The sequence below is a fragment of the Phaseolus vulgaris genome, chromosome 9, assembly GCF_000499845.2.
Source record: "Phaseolus vulgaris cultivar G19833 chromosome 9, P. vulgaris v2.0, whole genome shotgun sequence".
NCBI classification, from domain to species: Eukaryota; Viridiplantae; Streptophyta; class Magnoliopsida; order Fabales; family Fabaceae; genus Phaseolus; species Phaseolus vulgaris.
This window is the reverse complement of record NC_023751.2, coordinates 8,648,065-8,671,014: the sequence shown is the minus strand read 5'-3', so window position 1 is coordinate 8,671,014 and position 22,950 is coordinate 8,648,065. Positions and strand designations below refer to the sequence as shown.

The 22,950-nt window shown below is 28.6% G+C and overlaps 1 protein-coding gene and 1 pseudogene across 4 annotated transcripts; one reads left to right on the top strand and one right to left on the bottom strand.

The window, feature by feature from the left end:
* Positions 1-8,373: 8,373 nt before the first annotated feature.
* LOC137820976 (uncharacterized) lies at positions 8,374-11,031 on the bottom strand (annotated as a pseudogene).
* Positions 11,032-14,982: 3,951 nt separating this feature from the next.
* LOC137820147 (transcription elongation factor TFIIS) lies at positions 14,983-19,027 on the top strand. 4 transcript variants are annotated; one of them, XM_068624000.1, is made up of 3 exons: positions 14,983-15,122; positions 15,222-15,401; positions 17,825-19,027. In XM_068624000.1, exons 2-3 carry the CDS (start codon positions 15,246-15,248, stop codon positions 18,773-18,775), a joined length of 1,107 nt encoding a protein of 368 aa, XP_068480101.1. In that variant the 5' UTR covers positions 14,983-15,122; positions 15,222-15,245; the 3' UTR covers positions 18,776-19,027. The 4 variants fall into 4 exon arrangements, with proteins under 4 accessions (XP_068480101.1, XP_068480102.1, XP_068480100.1 ...); XM_068624001.1 differs by having other exon boundaries at positions 14,997-15,126; positions 15,228-15,401; XM_068623999.1 differs by having other exon boundaries at positions 15,000-15,122; positions 15,228-15,401.
* Positions 19,028-22,950: the final 3,923 nt, after the last annotated feature.

Below are 22,950 nucleotides of genomic sequence, written 5' to 3'. Positions count from 1 at the left end.
TACTCCATACCCTCCGGTTCTATGAAATTTTTAAAGAAATTTCCCTTGAAGTTTTTGTATGAGGAGGTATAAGGGGCAAAAATAACACATCCTAGTCGACGTGATAACCAACTTACAAGGTCGGTCGGATGAGATGTATAATAATGGAGGAATGTCTTTGGGGAAGGGTGAAGGCGAAACATGTCACAAACAAGACGAAAGGCCTACAGGGAAACCTATGAATTGGGATGAAGTTGAGAAGGAGCAACATTGAGAGCCCTAAAGACATCCATTGTAAACTCATTGAAGGGGAAAGCGATGTGAAGGTCAAAAAATAAGCAAGAGTAAGGAAAAAAAAGGAGGTTCGAAAGGAGCCTGATTGATACAAACGATATCGGTTGGATGACACGAGTCTATAGCAAGGATGTCATCAACAACATCAGGTTTCAGAAGACACACTCTATCCACGAAAGAAGCAATGGAGGAAGAGTCACGAAAAAGATAAAAAATACTCGCTGTCTTTGGGATCAACCCAGTCAAACCCCATTCGATGGGACGACTCCTCAACGGGGGTTGATCGGTCGACTACCATGGTTGGTCAACAACCGCGACACAGTCTCTATGGGTTGAGAGGGACCTACTTTTCACCCCCCAAACGATCAACCCTTGAAGAGTTGGTAACAGGGGGCAAGACTTTTGGATGGCCCCGACAGATAGAGGCTCGGTCGAGGAGGAACCAGACGAAGAGGATGAAGAAGAAGAGAGGGAAGAAGTAGATTCAGAGGAACTAAAGAGAGAAGACATGACTAACCTCTCGAAGTAAAGGGAAAACACCTTGTCAGGTTGTAAGAGTTTGAAAGTTGGAGCAAAGCAAGAAAAAATGAAGGGTAGAGGACCACTATTTATAGGTGTGGAGAGAGTGGAATAGTGAAACGTCATTTTGATATCAATTGTTAGATTATTTCTGATCCAACGATCCTCATCGCATTGTACAGTTTCGCACCCAACAAACCCTAAGTCATCATGAGACACATCATGTCAAGTTCTCGGTGCCGCCAATTTCACATCACACCTCGGTAAGCACAACAATCATAATTAGATTTTTCATGATAAACCTTTCGAGCCTAGGGGTTGGGACCGGACAAATCCCAGAAGTTTCGATATCTGGTTCATGCTGACCAACATACCCAAATGCATTAAAGTTTCAAAAAGAGATTAATAAGCCTAAATAGTGGGTAAATATTAGATAATGTGTGCTTAATTATGGTCTAGATGCTAAACCAACCTAATAATAATGAGTGCATAATAATCATATATATAGTCACAAGTTTCGAGAAAAAATATGTCATTATTACACATAAATTGCACTGAGCATCGAATACCGAGTACTTACTTGATCGTTGGAGTACCATTGCAGGTGTCATCCCGACCGAGAACATACGAAGGCGAGATGAAGTTGGTGTAGAGGAGAAGGAACAAGAGTTATCCAAGACAAGACGAAACTACTGAGTTGAATAAAGAAGAAATACAAGTGACCGACCAACTAAAGGAAGGAGACAATAGTTCTATGAGTCTCTTTTTATACTATAACAGTTATCATATTTTGTTGTTGTTCTACTTCTAAAATCTTTTATAGTGTGAATAACTTGTGAAAATTGTGGTGTTTTGTGCATCAATCTTCTCCTCTTCTCAATGTTTTATTTGCATTAATAACTTAATGGTCCAAACTAAACATAATTAGTAAAGTTCCTAGTTTATTAACTTTTGGTGTTTCCATTTTTAAATTCTAGATATATTAGAAGTTATCAAACAATATTTATTTTCATTATATTTTTTTTTATTTCTCTCCTCTTTGCCAAATAAAACATTGATTAATCCAGTGATCATATATACATTTTGATTATGCTACCCTTGACTAGAGTTTTTCTAATCATACACAACTTTTAATTTCTAACACCATTTGCTTTGTCTTGTCACAAATATCCTCTAATAAACTAATATTGTTTTACTGTTTCAATAGATTCTCTACTAAATAAATTATTTGCACAACGTAATAATATAACTTACTTAATTACTATGACAAGTCGTCAAATCATGTGTTAGTGTGGTATGCTTTTGACCATTTTTTTGTCTCTTTCTAATAAAACTAAATTTCATCACCACACTTTGTTTTTACACAGTTTTGCAGACTTGTTAATATTTCCAAAGCTAGATCCATTATCCAAGTACATATACAACAATAATTCAAATTATTATCTATTTTTAGTTATGAAGATGGTAAACATTCAATTACGTATGAGTAAATAAAGTTTAAAAATTAAAATTAAAATAATAAAATTTTAAAAATAAAAAGATAATACACAAATAAATAAAAAAATAAAGAAATAAAAAATAAGAAATAAGAAATAAGAAAAACTTAAATCTTTAAAATTGTTTCTTTTTTATTATAAATTTTTAAAGTTTCAAGATTTTAGATTTTTATAATTTATTTGTATCTTGTTTATTTAAAGGGAGAGAGAGAGAAAACTTAAAACATTTTTTTTTCATTTGGCACATCTTTTTTATTATTTACCACTCTTGTTTTCTATATATACACCCATCAGTTTCTTAAATAAATTCATCTCCATCGTCTTTAATATGGTGTATAATTTACACTATATTTATTTACCATTACAAGAAAATCATAAAAAAGAAATTAACTTTTAGAGATCAAAATAACTAGTTGTTATAGTAACTAAATTAGAGACCATTTTAAAAACTAAAAAAAAACTTTGGTTGCTCATTAGATTTCAATTTAGAAACTATTTAACAATAATAAAAACTAATTTAGAAACCATTTTTTTTATTTCTAAAATAGTCTCTAATTTAGTTACTAATGAACTAATTATTTTGGTCTTTAAAAATTGATTTCTATTTCATGATTTTCTTGCGGTGTACTGCATGACTTATAAGAGTATTAAATATAATTATTCGCACTTTCTTATACTTTAAACAGTGAATGAAAAAAAATTATAGAAATATAAAAAATTAAAAATTAAAAAAATAATCAATACAAACACAAAAATATTTTGACCTAAAGAATTATGTAAAGAGCGATGTTAATTCTTATCCAATTTACTTTTTCAAAAATATTTAACCTTAAGAACAACGTAATTTCTAATTTAAAAATATGTAAGAGTAAGTTCAAATCATTGTTGGACTCAAATAAAAAAAAATTTAAAAATTCTTTATTTTTTACATTTTTTTTTCTTTTTTTAGGCAAAGTAAATTTTTTTAAAAAGTACATTTATTATGCACAACTAATTAAAGATATCATCTTCTGATAAACTTTGCATGGTGTTAACATCTTCCTTACATTTAACCGACTTCCGAACTCCAAATTCCATTTTATAGATCTTATTTTTTATTTTTCCGTAATTTTTTATAATAAATTATAGTGACAACTCCTTTATTTTTCAAAGTCTTTCTTTATCATCCCGACATGAAATTCGGTTGCAACAAATATTTATGAAATATTATTTATAAAAGATTAGATAAATATCTATATATATATGTTGTAGGTTATTTTTTAAATTCTAAATTGTACCATTATCTTAATTATAAAGTTGATCTTAAAATTATAATTAAAATATAGTAAATTAGTAGTTATTTAGGTGTATGGTTGCATTTTATTTGTATCAAGTCTACATAAAGAGAAAAAATTATTTGAAACAATAAACAATGAATGATGTTGTTTATGTCATGCGTAATTTAGATTTGGTTGAGAAAGATGGTAAAAAAAAGAACTTGAGGAGTATGAACTTTATGATATTTCCGATTATGAGTGGAATATTAAAAAACTTAAACAAGGACACTAAGAATGCAATTTTAAATGATGATCTTAATTCAAATGGAGATAACGAAACTCTTGATTTGAAGAGATCAAGCCTAATGCACTAGAAAGAAGAAGATGTTGTTCTTTCCCACCATTAAATAATAATAAGTTCTTATGATCCAATCATTTTTTTTAATTTAAACTATTTAAGATAAATAAGCTTTATTTTAATGATTTAATATATATATATACTATTAAAAAAATATTAAATAAACATCAATTTTAAAGAAAAAAATAATTTTGTTTTGTTTATAGAGGTGAATAACCTTTATTTTGTTTTGTCTGTTATGATTTTAATATTTATTGATTGATTATTTTTCTCTTTAGCTAGACTTAGAATGGGTGTACTGTTTGTATATATTCAGACTAATTGTTTTTATCACAATGGAATAATATTAGTATTAGAGATATTCATTCTCATATCCTTTGCCTTACTTTTACTTTTTACTCTTTTGTTCATCTTTGATCTATTTTATAATATGGTATTAGATCCATTTTGAGTCTATCCTAACGAATGTTTGTTGAGCTTATCAGGTCACCCGCTATCGAGCCGTTATCGGACCACCCATAATATGTTGTCCCACCACACGCGAGTTGTCACTCTCGGCATGAGGAGGGTGTGTTGGAGATCCCACATTGATTAGAGATGAGAATATTTCATTGAATATAAATGGGTGCAAACCTCACCCCACGAGCTGATTTTATGGGGTTGAGTTAGGCAAAGTTCACTCTCTAACATGATATCAGAGTCAAACACTTATTTTGATGGGTATTCAAAATAAAATATAAGGTTGATAGGACAATTGAAAGGTATAAAGCAAGGTTAGTAGCAAAGGGATACACACGAACATAAGGCATTGACTACCTTGATATTTTCTCTCTGGTAGCAAAGATGACCACCATAAGGTTGTTTCTTTCTCTAACTTCTATCTATAATTGAGAATTGAAACAATTAGACATAAACAATGCCTTTTTACATGGAGATTTGAAAGAAGATGTATACATGGTTGCTCCAGAGTGGTTTGCCAAACTGTCATCATTTTTGTTTTCTATGGGATATACTCAATCTATGAATGATCATTCCTTGTTCATTAATTTTTCTGAAGGATCTTTTACAACATTATTGGTGTATGTGGATGATATAATATTGGCAGGAAATGATAAAAAAGAAATTGCTCAAATTAAACTAGCCTTAATCCAACATTCAAGATTAAAGATCTTGGGTATTTAAGATATTTTCTTGGTCTAGAAGTAGCAAGAAGTAAGAAATGAATAATGGTGAATCAAAGGAAATATACATTAGAATTGTTAACGTATGCATGTCTTTTAGCATGCAAACATGTATCTCACTAATACTCAACCTGACATAACATTTTATGTACAACAACTCTCTCAGTTTCTTGCTAAGCCTACAATTGTTCACTATACTGCAACGATTAAAATTTTCAGATATATTAAAGGAGCTCCCAGTCTTGGTTTATTTTTCTCTTCCAACACTTATGCTCATCTCAAAACCTTTTGCGATAGTGATTGAGACACCTGCAGTTATTCAAGACAATCAATGATTGATTTTAGTGTGTATCACAATCAGTGACTGGTTTTAGTGTGTATGTTGGGAATTCTCTCATATCTTGGAAATCAAAGAAGCAATGAACAATATCAAAGAGTTATTGTGAAGTTGAATACATGACAATGACCACTGTTACATGTGAAATTCAATGACTAACTTATCACTTATCTTCTTCAAGATTTCAAAGTTCCTTTTGAGCAACCATCTCGTTTATACTGTGACAATGACTCGACAAGATACATCGTAGCAAATCCACCCAGTGTTTCATGAGCGTACAAAACATATAAAAATAGATTGTGACGTTGTTAGAGAAAAACTAAAGAAGGGTCTCATCCATTTGCTTCCCATTTCCACCATAGAACGACTAACATTTATACAAAAGCTTTAAGTCCTCAATTTTTTAAGAGTATTTGTTCTAAGCTGGGTCTCATCAATATTTGTTCACCAGCTTGTGACATATTAAAGGATATGGATATCAAAGTTATCGTTATAGAAGGATCCTAATATTAATGGTGTATTTTCTAATTATTAGTTGTTTCTGTTTATAGAAGTGAATAACCTTTATTTTGTTGTTGTTGTTTTGTCTGTTATGATTCTACTATTTATTGATTGATTATTTATCTCTAGACCTAGAATGAGTGTACTGCTTGTATATATTCAATTTAGTATTTAAATCTTGATAACTAATCAAATACCAATTTATAAATTATTTTTCAATAATAGAAACTAATTTAGATATAATAATTTTTTTAAGTTTCTAAAATAATAATTAATTTAATTAATATAATTAATTTTTTTAGAATTAATTTTTATTTAATAATTCTTTTTAGTGATATAAATATTAACATTTTTTATCGAAAGTTGTCAACTGGATTTTCTAATTGATCAAGTGCATAAATGATCTTAATCAAAATTTGTTTCTTATGATTTTATAATTAATAAAACTTTAATATATGTAACTATTTATAGAAGTGTTATAAGGGGTTCAATTGCAGTGAACATCATTTTTTTTTTTTAAGTATTTATTGTAAATTATCATGTTAGAATAACTTAACAATTTTGTATGACTTCAACATATTAATATTTAGTAAAATTTATAATTATTTATGTGCTAAATCGTTAAAATTTTATTTTGAAAATATTTGTTTGAAATTTTCGTATTATATAGGGTATACTATTGAAATATGAAAATAAATATATCACAATTTTTTTAAAAAAGATACAAATTTTTATGATGATTATTGTTAAACTTGTCATAAAAAATATTTTTTTTATTGATTTTTCTTTAACCATCATAAAAATTAACACATTTTATAACGGTTAAAACATTATATGTCATATAAAATAATACTTTCTATGATGAATGTAAAGACAAAACAATCATAAAAAGTGATTTTTTATGACAAATATTTTAGGTTTGACATAGAAAGTACATACTTTTTATATTTGTATCTATGACAATTTAAAACTCACATAAAAGATTTATTTTAAGTTTTTTTTCATAGTATGTGTAGATCTAAGTATAAATTCATATTTATATATTATACCAAAAAATTAGTTAAAAAATATAGAATTTGATGAATTTATAAGATGTTATCATATATCAATAAATAAGAGAAAATATCAATAATGTATTAAATTTATAAATATTTTATTGTGATTATTATATATATAATTTAAATTATACTTGATTTTTTTAACTTAGGCTCTATAAAATAGTTCATTTTACTTAATTTTAAAATTCAGTTATTATTTTTTTAACTTATTTTTATTTTTATTAGATTGTACATATCTTATCTAAATGTCAATTTATTCTTAAATATTATGTTAGCAAATCTTACAATAATAAACCAGTTAAAAATATACTATTTATTAAATTTGCAAAAAAAATGTTACAGTGTAATAAAATAATACTATCAGTGAAATATTCTAAAAAACTAAAATATCATATTAATTTAATTTAAAATTATCTATACTATTATATAAAGAGCATATATATTTAGTAATTATTTTAGTGTCATTTTATAATTGAGTAATTCTACCTTTTAATAAATAAATAAAATAAATAAATAAATAATTTAATAAAATAAATAGTTGAATAATTTGTATTTATTTTAAAATAATTAAATATATATATATATATCCATAATTTTTAAATACTAGTTTTTACAAAATTATATATGTTTCTTAAATTATATTACTTTTATTTTTTAATTAATTATTCACATAAATAATAAAATTAGAAAAATATGAATAAATATGTGTTTTTTGGCTAATGAAATATAAAAGGAATGAAATATCGTCAGCTATTAACAAAAGAAATATTAAAATTTTATTAACTTAAGTGATTTATATATAATATATAAGAAAAGAATGGGACTATTAATAAAATAAATAAAAACCTTTAAAACATAAAGTACAATAATAATTATTAATCGTAAAAATCAACAATTTAAAATTATAATAAATTAAATATATGTTTAACAAAACATACAATTAATCATAATTATAACTAGTGATCTTATAATTAACCCTTTTTATTTCAAATTTATTATCAACTATTTAATAAATCCAAATCAATTTTAAGTTTAAAGCTACCAAATAGGTTTGCATTTTTTGAAAATAACCTAACAATCTTGCTGTGATGTGACCGAAATGAACCAACAAACAAGGAATCATTGGTGAAGGGTCAAACAGAATTCATTCAAAATTGATGGCCTGTTATATATATCTAAGAAATTATGATATTTATATGTAAATTTTTGTGCACAGATTGTTTTTCTTTGACGTTATATAAAAATATATTAAGCATTATTTTTCTTGTACATTAAATAAAACAAAAAAAAAATAACAATTAAATATTATTTAATCATTTGAAATGTTTCATCTTATAAAGAATAATTCTGTATCTAGAATTGATTGAAATCAAAGGTTTGCTTCTAGGGTTCCCTTTCGCAGTTGAGACTTGAGAATTGAGATTCGAGAAAATGGCCGGTTTACCAGCGAGGCTCCGTATACAACCCGTGGACGTCAAAGCCGCCGCCATGTGGGGCGTTGCTGCCGCCACCGGCGGTCTCTACCTTGTTCAGGTTAACATTCTTGTTCCCCTTCTGTTAGTTCGATTTTCATTTGTTTTTTAATTTCTGGCTTCCGAAATTGCCTTGATGTCAAGGATTTGCGCACTATGTCTGGTTTGCCTCCTCACATTTGGGACTTTGCATATTGATCTGAAATTTAGTGATTGAATTTCTGTGTTTTGTGTATTTTGATGAAAACTCATATTTGGATTGCCTTGTGTGAATTCGTTTTCTAAACTTAATGGTTTTTGCTGGATTTTGTTTATTTTACGTTTTGGATTTTTTTTTAACTATCTCCGATGTTGCTGTCTGAAGGGGTGATTCAACAATCACATGCTTGATTTTGGTTAATGGGTTTTTATTTGCAGTCTCGTGGTAAATTGTGTCAACATTTGGAATTATGTTTGTGTAGCGGTATTGTGCATTAAACTTTGAGGTATTTTGTTTTACTTTGTTAAATCTCAGGCTGTGAAAAAATCAGGGGTGAGATTTTCAAGTCAATTTCAGTTTATTATCCCCATTAAACGAAGTTTTTTCTAAAAAGAAATTAAGGAGTGAAACTCATGTACTCAAACATTGTATATGAATGAAGGATGAATGGAATGAAGAAAAACAAACCAGATTTTTTACCGCTTTCATTTGACTTTGTGTGCCTTCCTTCCCTCCTATCCTATGTGGTTGGAATGCAAAGAAAGTGGACAAATTGGGTTGTCATATCTTCTTATCAGAAGTTCATTGATGCAGTGGGAGAGATTTTAAACTCTATTTTAGCTCTAGCACTTCTCTCTCTTGCAGAAATTTTAGATGGTATACAAGTATTTTACATCATAGTTTTATTAAATGTAGTGCATGGTTGTTTATCATCCAAATCAATTTCATAGTTTTATTAAATGTAGTGCATGCTTGTTTACCACCCAAATCAATTTTACTGTGACACACGGATCGAATCAATTTTTGTGGTTAAAATTAGTTTGGACCAATGTATCAATAACATTTAAGGGTTAAAATTTAAACTATCAGATCAGAACTAGTTCTACCAAACTTTAAAATAATTGTAATAGTTGGTTTATTCAAGATTCATTCATGTTTCAATGATTTTTAATAATTGCCGAATTCGGTGGTGTTTCATACTTTTTAACTTGCTATTTTGCTTTATGATTGACCAAATGTGTTTGGTAGTTTTTTTGTTTCTGATAATGTTAAAAATCTTCTCTGTTACAACTTAAAATTGTACTCTCAAGTTCCAACAAAAATTGGTTCATATGTTCTGCTTTTGATGAGTACTTTTTACTGTGTTTGTTTGCTGAATTTGATGTTCTCCCCTTGTCACGGCAGAAAAAATAAAATGAAATGCTGTCTCATCACATATTCCCGTGCTTCATCTTAGAGTGTGAAGAGTGACTACATGAAAAACAAAGGTGCTTGGGACAATGAAATGATCCCAACCTTTTGAAGATATGATTCTTGATTGTAATGACGTGTGTCAAATGACTTCGATAGAATTAGGGATTGATTTTTAGATTTTCACTGCTAAAAACAATGGAGGCTACACCTCACTCAAACAGAAAAATGCATCTAGATAGTCCTGATGCTCAGAACCTCTAGTCCAAACCTTTTCTCTTCAAACCATGGCCACCTGCACTACCTATCCTCCCCCCTACTCTCGTTTCTCTGCAATTTCAAACCTTCCTCTTTTATTCACTGCTCAGCCTTTGATATTGCTCTCAAGACTTAATGACATGAATATTCCCCTTATTTTCTATTTTGTCTTCCTCAACCTATGATTCTTCTACATATCGTCGTCCCTTTCTTGTAGTATACCTCAGTATATGATCTTTCTTTTTCTTTTCTTCTTATCTTTGAATAACCTAACATGATGAACAAGACATACATAGTTAAATGTGTAGAAAGCACTGTGATAATGCTCCAAATGAATATACTTCAAGTTGGATATGTCCAGTTTTTCAATTGAACTGCTTCAGTGCTCTTGGCCAACTCTCTTTAGGATGTTGTAAGGAAGTTTGCTTAAATATCTTTCCTGACTGTATTAATATAATGCCTATTCATGGGTTTCTCTATTTTGGTAAGTTATTTTTCTTCTATATATGTGTATTCATATCTGGATTCTGGTTGGTTTTGAGTGCGGACCTAATTCATTCATTGTTTAAATCGTTAACAGCCATGGGGATGGTTGAAGAAGACTTTCTTTGAGAAGCCAGAACCTGAGCAAAAATGAGTTGGCATCTGAGAAGAATGTTTTTAATTTTGGGATCATTGGAAGGATGAGTCAAAGAATAACAGTTGAATAATGTTATTTTCTGCTGAGGTCTTCTAGCACCTGTTTTATGCTATAAATTTGGATATTGAATTTTAATGTTCTGTCCTGGTGGTTTTACCGGATTTTTTTGTTTAATATCAACTTCCTTCTTGCTCCATCATATCGATTTTTGTGGCGATAGCATTCTCTGCCAAAGATGTATTTGGAATTTCTCAACTTTCTATAAAATAAAACTGAGCACAAGATATGGTTAATGTCATCTCCATATTATAAGAAGTTTTAATTTGTTTTTCTTTTTTGGCTTTCATTGTTCGACACTATTTTTAAGGTATTTTGGTAATTATCATTCCAATGCATGGATATAAAAATTACTTTAATTAATGTTTTATTTGATTGTTAAAAAATACTTTTTAGTTCTTATAGGCCTCATGGTTTTATTTAAGAAGTAGAGTCTTGAATTTTATGTCATTAATATATTTTAACTAATAGATTTTATAAGATCTGGAACTTAAATTTATAAACCTTCGTATTAGGAACGAAGATGTCCTTAGTGAAGGAGAAGTCCTCAATCAAAGTTGTTACCAAAAGATGGAATCCTCATTTTTGTTCATAAAAGTTAGATGACTGTTTGAAAAAAATATAAATAAAAATTCCAATTTATCTTTTAATTTTCATTTTTTTAATATGTAATTTAATGATATACATTTTTTAGTTATTCAAATAATTAGTATTCTTTAGTTAGATATTAACTACAGATTTTGGATAATTTGTTTTGTAATTTATTTAATTTGGTTTATAACTCAGTAAAATATTTTTTATAATTACGAAAATGCAAGCAACATGACACTTTTAATATGTTGTCTCACTTGACGTTACAAAATATTCAGTAAAGTCTATATCTCACCATAGAAATCAGGAGGTACAAGAATAAATTATTTAGTATTTAGTAACCTCTGTCATTGAAGTGAAGTGCTGATAATAAAACCAATCTTTGAAAGATAAAAAAAAAAAGATGGAAAAAGAATTTGAAGGTATAATTTGTCAAGCAAATTAGTCTTTGATAATGTTATAAATCAAAATGTAATGAAAAAAAGTTAAAAAATATATTTTTCACAAATAGTCTTCAATTTATTAAGTACTATTGAAATGTATTTTCAAATAATTTCCTGGAATCAAGTTAAAAAACTACCATCATATTTCTTACCATCAAACTAACTACAATCATGTTTTCAGTCGTTCAAATTATACATTTTGATGTTGTATAAGTTTCATAAACATTAACAATAATATTAAAATAATTTACAATGGCCTAATTTTTTTAATTTCAAAATATTCTTAACTATTCTTATAAGTAGGAACATTTTAAAATCTAACATCTTCGACCTGATGTCTTCTCCTCGACAAACTACATCAGAAACAAAAAAACCAAACTATCTAGAAAAATCTTTATTAAACACATATACGATGAATAAATAAAGAATAATTAAAATTAATTAAAATATGTTAATACATTCTTATTTTTATATTAAACTAAAATTAATCTTAAGAGTTGTGTTAATCCATACTTACTTAAACAGTGGTTTTATCACTTTTATATTCACATTTTTAATAACATTAAATGTTCCAATTACCGAATACTAATTTGAGCGCGTTGAATAATCTTTTGAAAATACCACCATTCCGATGAAGACTTAAAAAAATTAACAAATATAACAATAAAATCAAGAAATATAGAAACAAAGACATCTTTGACACCAATCCAAGAACAAAATTATGGGTTATTACTAACAAAAATATAAAATATATTTAAATTTTTAAAAGATAAAGATAAATTCAATTTTATTATAAACGTAATCAATATTTTACAAATTAAAAAAACATAAATATATTTTATATTTTTTAATGATTTTTTTTCTTTTATTCAAATAATAACTATTTAATTGAAATGGCAGTGTTTTCTTTAGAATAATAAGTATAATGTTTTAATTTAAAAATAATTACACATAAGGTGAAGTAAAATTAGTGCAAATTGTACTCATGTGACATTTACAAATCTATAAAGTCTATTACAAATTAATAATGGGAATTAAAATATACACCCTAAATTTTGTTAATTTTTATAGCAATTAAAAAAATTATAATTAGTAATGACCAAAAACTTTTTTAATCTTATTTTGAATTATTTTCCATATTTCGAATTCCTACTATTTTCATATATATTTATATATAAGATATCAATATATTTTACCTTTTTCTTTTATTAGATAAAATAGGTTCTTAATGAATATTTCTTTATTTAATGTCCTATTAAAATAAATATATAAATTTTTTAAAATAAGACATTGTAAACATGACACATACCATGAATAATCGATTATCTAAATATTTTTCAAGTAATATTGATTAAGGAAGAAGACTTATTCACAAGGTAATCGATTATCCAAACATTTTTTAAACATAATCGATTAAGGAAAAAGAACTATTCAAATGGTAATCAATTACCTATTTATTTATGCTACCATAATCGATTAGGGCACAAACAACACTAATCACATAATTGATTATCTTAAAAAAAATACACTTATAATTGATTAGGTTCTCAACTTAATCAATATTCTCTATTTTAAGTTATAAAATCGATTATCCTTACATTTGTTTTTTTTTTTTATGCAAAATCAATTATGTATGTTAACAAGATGATCAAAATACTAACATGCACAAATCATTTTCGGGACAAAGTTGAAAAATGACACTGCTTACGTGACTCTCACCTTATTTCTTTGCATATACGCTAGGATAAGTTTGGCATTCTCAACACTTTTCCTCGTCCTCTGCACAAACATGTGGATCAAAACAAAAATAATATCGCCAAACCGTTATCAACAATACATCTATTAATACAACACATGCTAAAAGTTTATTTGTTTTTAAGGAATAAAAGTAAGAAAAGTTAAAAAAATACACAAACAAAGAAAAAATATATATAAAATAAAAAAGGTATGAATGGTGAGAAAAAAATATTTGAGGTGTTAATATAGAAGTAATTATATGAAATAAATTAATACAGTAAATATTAATTATTTCATTAATTTTAATATAATATTTACATTTTTCTTATAATAAAAATAAATAACTAAAATAATATTATTAAAACAACAAATAAAATATAATAAAAGACATATTTAACTTTCAACTTTTCTATTCATATAAAAATAATCTAAACAAATTTACATTTAAATTTTTTTCTTTTAACTGTCAAGAAAGACTAACACATTCTTTTAATATTATATATTATATTACTATATTATATATTAACAAGGAGAATTCCTTTCTCATAATAATTTTTTTAATGTATACAATTCTATATTAATTTTATTCTTATCAATATAATTTATTTCATTCATTTATTTTTTAAGTTTTATAATTATTTTTTAAATTTATTTAACTACTTATAATAAAATTATTTATGAATATATATATTATAAATTTAATATTATTTTTTATTTTAAAAATTATGATAAAAATAATTTTTACGTTATTATAAAAAAGTAAGAACATCCTTGTGAGTAATGTGTGTTTCCACTAAAATATTTTTATAAAAAAATCAAATAAGAGTTTCCCATAATGGGTTTAACCCCTTCAAATCCAAGATGACCTTTTATGTTTTTTTTTCCTAATTTAAGTAACTCTGGTACGTGTAAGTTCATGCTTAAAACTCTTTATAGACGCCAAGTATCTTTCAGATTCTACCCACATCAAAATTTATATTCAATATTCATAATTGTCAATTAAAAGATATTTTTCTAAAACAGAAATAGTGTTAAATAATTATTTATTATTTTACTTTGAAATTAATTCTATGTAACAACATGAATTGTGTACGATGTACTCTAACACAACAAAGTGATTATTAAACTCTAACACTATCCATCCCCATGTTAAAAGAGTTTAACTATTTTAATACACGTGTATATAACCTTTTTTTTTATAGTCTCAACCAATTAAAAATAATTTTGAATAACTTTATGTACTATTGATTCATTCTAAAAACATAAAAATTCATTACATTAATCTAATTATATTTAAAGGAAATCAGGAATAATGATAAAAAAATATATGTTCTTGTTTTTTCAATAGAAATTAACATTATCTGAATTACCGGATCCAGAATGTTCGAAGGCCTAAGACCCAAGACTCAATACCAACCGTTTGATCTGTTTAATCCATGATGATCCATCCGTTTATATTTGACACTCTCTCGTTGTCTCAAATTTCTTCTCTTTCTTTCACTGGCGACACGGCCGCCACGAGACAAGAACAAGAACAGCGTCAGGCACCGTTCTGGTGAGTGAGTTCTCACCCTCTTCTCTAATGTCTCCTTCCGAAATTTCTCTTCGTTTTTTCTAATTGTTTTGTTTTATTGCGGGTTTGATCTGCTTGGAGAATCAGGAGGAGGGGTCGGGTTTAATGGAGAAGGATCTCGTGGAACTGTATGACGCCGCGAAGAAGGCAGCTGATGCGGTCCTCTCCGGAGACGCCGAGCATGAGGAGAGCCGATGCATTGATGCCCTCGAACAGCTTAAGAAATTTCCCGTTAATTACAAGATTCTTGTTAACACTCAGGTCATTTTTGCTCGTTTTTTCCTTTTAGGTTTTCTGTCCTTTTTATGTTTTGTGTTCTTGTTGGGGTTTGTTGTTCAATTAGAAAGGGCAGGGATGATTTGGCAATTTGAGGTGCTGTGTTTGTGTGTGTGAAACATGTGCTTGCAATGTTGAGTCATGAGAGGTGGTTCATGTCTTATAACTGTTAGGGTTCCTTTGGAAACCCAATGGAAAACCCAATACATCTCTATACCGTGTAATGTTTTCTTTTTGGTGTGTTATGTGCATTTAAATAAAATTGAATTGCTTTATCATTTGGGTTTTTTCTTACTCTTGGTTCTGCAAATAGCTTGTCGTTGAAAGAAGGAAGAAACACTATATTTTTTTCTTGAGTGTTTGTGGGTGGGACAGGGTGAAATTTCTGATTACTCATTATATAGAAGGTTAATTGAGAAGATTAGAGTAATATTTTGTGCATTAGAGGAATTGGGTCTTACAGTTTTAAGGTGTGAACTGTAGTGTAGGCATGTTTAAGTGTTAAGATTAAGTTTTCATAATGTCGGGGTTATAAAAATAATGTTCCTTCAACTAACTTCTTCAATAAAGAGTTTTAGTATCGTCCTGAATCTGGGAATGAAGCTGGAGTTATCAAGTGTTGTAAGGTTACTGCTGTTCATATAAAATCTATGAACTGTGAGTTTCCCGAGGTTGTCCTTGTAGTTGGGATCTATTATTTGGTGCTGCTAGCTGTGGAATTTCTGTTAGGATTCGGATCATTTCCGTTTACCCCAAAACATGACACTGTTATTTTATTAGAAAAAAAGACACACAACTTTGGGTGGAATCTGTAGTCCCTGACCTGGTAAAGCCTGACATAAACTCAGGCTTTCACTTAACAGGACGAAGTTTTGCTCTATAACCATTACTAATCAGAGAGGATCCAAATTCATTATTGACTTCTTTATGTGCATAGTACACTAGAGTATGAGGAAGTTTGAAAACATCACTAGTTTTTATCCACTGATATGTTTAGGGGTTACATTTTTTCTGTGCCAGGCAGAATGAATTGTTTAATAGTTTCACACTTTGGATTTTTTTACCTATGACAGAATTGTTATGGGATTCGTAGTGGATTATGGAAAGCAATATTTATTTGTGTGTGAATTCGTTAGAATTGGAAAAGATGTGATTTGACATTGAAATCAAACCCCTCGTGATTGGAACTCATTAAAAGTATAATTTATTTTCTTTTATTATTTTACATTTTATCCTTCAATATAATATCTCTGATTAAGGACAAGACACAACATTATGGTTGATGCCCTGTGACCTTGCATTGGTTAAAAACCTCTCCACTCGCAATTAAGGTTGCACACTTGCATACATTTACCTTCTCCAAACTTCATGAGGTGGGAGCCTTGTGCACTGCCTGCTCTTTATATCATATATATCATTACATTTCTTAATCAAAAGTTTTGAAAATTGTGGGATTTCCCAACTTTTAACATTCCGAGCACAAGTTTTGATTTTCAAATTAAATCAAATCATACTTATTTTATATCCCAATCAATCTGTAAATGAAATATATTCATTCATTTTGTCTTCCTCACTCCCTTTACTTCTATGTTCAAGGATTTTTTCGACTCCTCCTTCTTGTACTGTTACCTTTTCTCTTTGACAAATTTCATTATATGTCAATTAACATAATTTTACTACTAGGATGGATTTGCAGATGTGCAGTATTTTGTTTGCATGTAACAATTGGGTCTTGCACGATAAACACTAGTTTAGTGAATTGACACTACAAAACTCCCTTTCTATGTGTCTTCTGTGCTCTGTGGGCTAATGCTCTAGAAGATGGACCTCAATTTGAACTTGCTTCTTGTTATAATTTCATTATGGTGGATATATGTGCATCCTTGCTTAGTAAATATGTACTTTCTTAATAATCAGAGCATAATGCTACAATATTGGAAAGCTCTATTGTAATTTTTAATTTTTAAATTCAAGTTTTTTATATATCCAAAGTTGACAGTGGAGGATCCATCGGTTCAGAGGTAAAAATGGGGATAAGAAGTTAGAGCTCCAAAATAAATATAAAATCAGATAGTGCAGAAACCTAAGTATTTTTTATTAATAAAAAATAATATTCTAGAATATTTGTACTGTATAAAAACGTTGGAATGTTTATGGATATTATTATGTTGCTGGCTTCTGTGTTTGTGAACGTTGTATTCTTATCATGTGATGGGATGGGGATGACATCACCTCACGATTCAGTTTGGTATCCCTGCCTTAAATTGGGGAGAAAAACATTAGGAATAGGTTTAGCATATATTTTTCATTTATAGTGAATTCCTCCCCCAAAAAAGTATGTGAAGACGAAACTGATCTCAAGTCTTTATTGATTTCAAACTTATATTTTTTTTAATGTAATTTTTCAGGTGGGGAAACATCTTAAAGTTCTCACAAAGCACCCAAGGCAGACAATTCGGGCTTTTGCTGTTGACCTAATTGAGATATGGAAAGGAATAATTATCAAGGAAACAAGCAAAAATAAAAACGGGGGTATTGATAGTAAGGTTGAATCAGCTAACGGGGAGAGATCTAAATCTGGGAAAATGCAGAAGAGTCCTTCAGTGAAGATTGAAAAAGGTGAAACTGTTAAGGCTGAGAGACATGATAGGAATGGAACATCAAAGTCAGGCGCAGAAAGTATGAAAAAGGTACAAAATGATGTCAAGAATGAGAAAACTGATCGTGCTGCAAGTGTCAAGGTGGAAAAGTCAGCCAAGGAGGTAAAGCCAGTTTCTGGAGCAAAGAAAATATCGTCCAGTTCTGCAACTCCCCCAAAGCTGACAACTATGATCAAATCTAATGATGCAACGCGAGACAAAATAAGGGAACTTCTCCATGAGGCTTTGGCCAAGGTCTCTGGAGAGGCTGATGAAGATCTTGTAGCGATAGTCAATGATACTGATCCTATTCGAGTTGCTGTGACAGTGGAGTCTGTATTATTTGAAAAATGGGGTCCTTCCAATGGAGCGCAGAAGGTCAAGTACAGGTCCTTAATGTTTAACCTTAAGGATTCAAATAACCCTGATTTTCGGAGAAAAGTTCTGCTTGGTGTTGTTGAGCCTGAGCAACTGATCAACATGAGCTCAGCAGAAATGGCTAGTGAGCAAAGGAAGCAGGAAAATCAGAAAATCACTGAGAAAGCTTTGTTTGAATGTGAGCGTGGAGGTCAACCAAAAGCTACAACCGATCAATTTAAGTGCGGGCGATGCGGTCAAAGAAAGTGCACCTATTACCAAATGCAGACTCGCAGTGCTGATGAACCTATGACAACCTATGTCACCTGTTGTGTCTGCAATAACCGTTGGAAGTTCTGTTAGTGCAGTTGTGACTGGTTAGTCACACTAGAGGTGTTGCCATCTGTTACCAATTTAGGGTATGAAGGTGCGAGTGTCATTGTGGTTCCGAATAGCAGTCGTGCCAGAATTTTCTATCAGACTGTTACATGTAGAAAATTTTTAGGCAGAAAAATGTACTCTTTTTTCTTTTTCGGTTTTAAGTTTCCGCATTACTGTAGTTTGCTGTAACTTTAGAAGTTCATCTCTTAAAATATTACTTCATTGTTTTTCTCAGCTTCTGCTCATTAGTAACTATAGAACTTAACTTAATGCCATCCAACCTTGATGATTTGAAAATGAAAAGGTAGGTCTGATTCAGAAACAGAAGTGCGTTGTATATTGTAGGGTCTTCGTTTTCCTGGTACAGCTATCCCAGATATTGTCTTAAGCTGCATTATATTTTTGGAGGTAGATTAATACAGAGGGGAAGGGAGATTCGTGCAAGAGAAACCCACATCACATGCCTCTCATGTCAGAGGAGCACAAGTAAGTGAAATTATGTTGTTTGCTTGGTTAAGTTTGAAATGATATTTAATTATTTATACGAGTCAAATCTAAACTATTCAAAACTTTTTAATAGTTCATTTATATCTATAAACTAATTTGTAAAATAAGAAATAGAAATTCATTTTGTGGATACGATAATGTCCGAGTATTTAAATATAATATTTTTTAAATATTTACAAGTAAAATATCCAATGAGAATAATGAAAATATTCCTTTTAGATATTATTATGAAAATGTGTAAAATGGAGTTTATTGGATAGCTAGTTGATTTGAAGTTTTTTTATTAGTTAATAAGTAATGATTTCTTATTTACTAAAAGATAAATTAAATGATTTATTATTAAATATATGAAGAGAGTTTTGGTTACTCGTCTCCTTTCCCTTTCTATTTATTCAATATAAACTCTAATAAGCATTTTAATTTTTCGATTAAGAAAAATATATTGCAAAAATAAATAAAAATCTCTTAAAAATTTATGTGTATAATCAATAGATTACTTAAAATAAATATTGAGAATAAAATAAATGATATATTTAATCATAAAAATTTTGTAAATATGTTTTTTTTTTCAATCAATAAGAAATATAGATTATATTAAATGAAATTTTAGGTTAAGATTTCAAAATTTCTAATTGCGGCTGCAGTAACGTAAAAGTGACTACAGTAACCAGAGTGAGGAAGAGCAGAGAAACTCAAAGAAACAACTTTAAACCAAAATGTAATAACTCTTTGGTGTTACAAAGAGTTCTAAGCTATGGTGTTACAGTTGGATGAAATGAATGAAAATGCAGAAGAAGAGTAGCAAAGCAACCTCGAAAGACAATAAAAGTGCAGTGATATTTTTTATGTGTACACGGTAATGTAATACAAAACGGCCATTAATGAAGATACAATTGGTGATTATTCTCTTGATAGCATTATTTATTTGAACTACATAAAGTGAAATAAAAGAAGTCACAGGGTTTTGTCGTTGAGTTCCTTAAGAGCTTGGAAGATTTTAGAGCTTGCATGAAATATGTGAGCCCTACGGTTATAATCCATAGGGTCTTTTCCTTCATCTTCACCCATAATAGCTTCCTTCTCCAAACACTCCAACATGTCCACCACCCCTTTACCTTCTCTGCATTTGTGCCTATACCTTCCCATTCCACTCTCTCCACCTTCTTCTCTCCTCATCTCAGCTTCAAACTCTTGCTCCAACTCTCTCACCAAACTCCAACTTCCACATCCCACCACAAAGCTCCCACTACTCTTTATTTCCTGTACTGAATATAAAATATGGTTTGGCCAAAACCTAGTGCTCACACTGAACCCCCAATTCCTCTCCTTCAAAGTGAAAGGATTTTGATGACATGAAACGACGTGGCTGTTGTTGATGTTTCTCAAAGTAAGAGAGGGTTGGTAGACGTTGTGTGCAATGGCAAGGCAGCAAGAAACCTTCATTTTTTTGGCTATGACTTTTGGAGGAGCAAGACTAGCTTCGTTTTCTATTTCTATCCAAGCTTCTGTCTGGAAAATACGTGAAGGACACAAAAACCGAATACACTACCGTGGACGTTATAGATTGACTAGTATAGATACCCAAATCATGGTTTATATAAGGTTATTTGCTAGTGTAATAACATTTTATAATAAATTTTAAATAATTATATTAAGAAGTGATTTTTTTAATTTAACCTTATGAATTATCAATTCATAATCCATGAAATTATATACTATGAAATTTATTTATATATGTTAGATATTAAGAAAATAAACATAAAAACCTATATAAAAGTATTTTATATTTATTATTTACATAAGATTTCTTTTTGACAATGCCAAGAACAAAAAACATCCACTTCATAACTTTTTATAATAATATAATAATATTTTAAATTAAAAAATAAATTAAATATAATTAAAATATTAATTTATTAGAATGTTAGATGATTTTTTTAAAATAAACAGTGTCAATGGATAAATATAATTAAAATATTAATTTATTAAGATGATGAATATTTTTTAGTATAGAGAGTGTATAGCACCTTTATTACTTTTCAGATATTTATTTTAACAAGGCGTGGAAGATAATTCGTACTTGACTAAATTGAATTACATATACAATCAATTAAATTGTTTTAAAAAGAAAACTAAACTAAATTATTATTTTAATTTAAAAAAAAAATTTACCGAGAACCGCTTACACTAAAATAAACCATAATTTCTTATATTAAAAATGTACTTAGAATAAAACATTTATTATTAATAGTTTAAATAATTCAAATAGTTAAAAATATTTAAAAGCTATAATATATATGATTTAAATAAATATATTAAGATGGTTCTACAACAGCTTGACGAAGAAGATGCATGTTTGAAAAATTCAATGTGTGTGTGTTTTGTGTCTTCATCTGCTAAAATCGTCTAAACGTGTTTTTGTAGCCACGACTTTAATGAAAGAAGATAGAGTTTGCTCCTTGCAAGCCACAACCATTGAAATTGTGCCAACAATTTGAAAAATCCATCCATCAGAAGCTTTTTTCCTTTTTACTTTTGTTTTTAACAAATTTATCTATAACTTTTTTATTCTTGGTATTTAGATTTTTTTTTCTACAGTAACACTAATTATGAGTAATTTAACAATGACATGTTATTAGGAATAGTTATATTATATTATAAAATCAATTTGTTTTTGCTTCAAGACGTTATATTTGAGATGGACATATAATTTAGAGTTATAGTGAAATTAAGGTTTAATTCTCTTGTGAAATTAACTTGAACATTTCATTTTCTTACACTTGTTAAGCACACACTCCAACCAGAACATATCCATGATGAAGGGGCAACTGATAATGCAATAATAATTATTTCTCTCTCAACTATTAAGACTATTGACAAGTTTGATGATTGGAAATTCCAGTAGAAAGTGTTTGTGAGCAAAAAAATTGTTGCAGGAGATAATGCATTGCTCAGTATTTAGTTCATATATATTTTAATTTTCTATTTCAGAACAAATGTTAATCATAATCATGAATTATTTATTTATACTTGATATCCAATAATAAGTGTAATTACTTATAGGAACTGCAATTAACTTACACCTAATTATTATGGATATGTTAAGAAATTAATCTTATTAGTTGTTGATTGGTTTATATAGTTGAATACTGAATTGAAAGCTGGATATTTTTTTTGTTACTTTACTTTATTACTGAAAGTTCCAAATTTTGTAAATAAATATTCACTAATACTAAGTTATTTCTTATATTTTTTATTTAAATTATTTTATTAATTTAAGTATAAAAAGTTTTCTGAATCTTTCTATGACCTTCTAGAACAAATTAGTATTAATTTGAAAGAAATTTAAAATAGAGAACTTCAACCTTTTACGTTTCTAAAGTTTTCAGTTGAATTGCCATCAAGCTTATTAAGTAAAAAATGTTTAAAAAAAAAATAGTTCAAGCAAAATGGAGCTACCAAGATAATCATAATCTACTAAGATTGGTTGATGACATGTAAGGTATATCTTGTGTTTAGTGTGAAAAGTTATACTAAATCATATTAAATGAGATATCAGGTTCAGTAGTAGTCTTGGTCACAAAGACTAAGGTGTGAGGTGGTGACGAACCCAAGTCCTTCCAGTGCTCAGGAAAAGAATTAACCACTAG

Bases quoted from the DNA above. Each gene is read 5' to 3' on its own strand.
- LOC137820147 (XM_068624000.1), top strand. From the start codon at position 15,246: ATGGAGAAGGATCTCGTGGAACTGTATGACGCCGCGAAGAAGGCAGCT. The intron at 15,402-17,824 runs GTCATTTTTGCT...GTAATTTTTCAG, and splicing joins AGATTCTTGTTAACACTCAG to GTGGGGAAACATCTTAAAGT.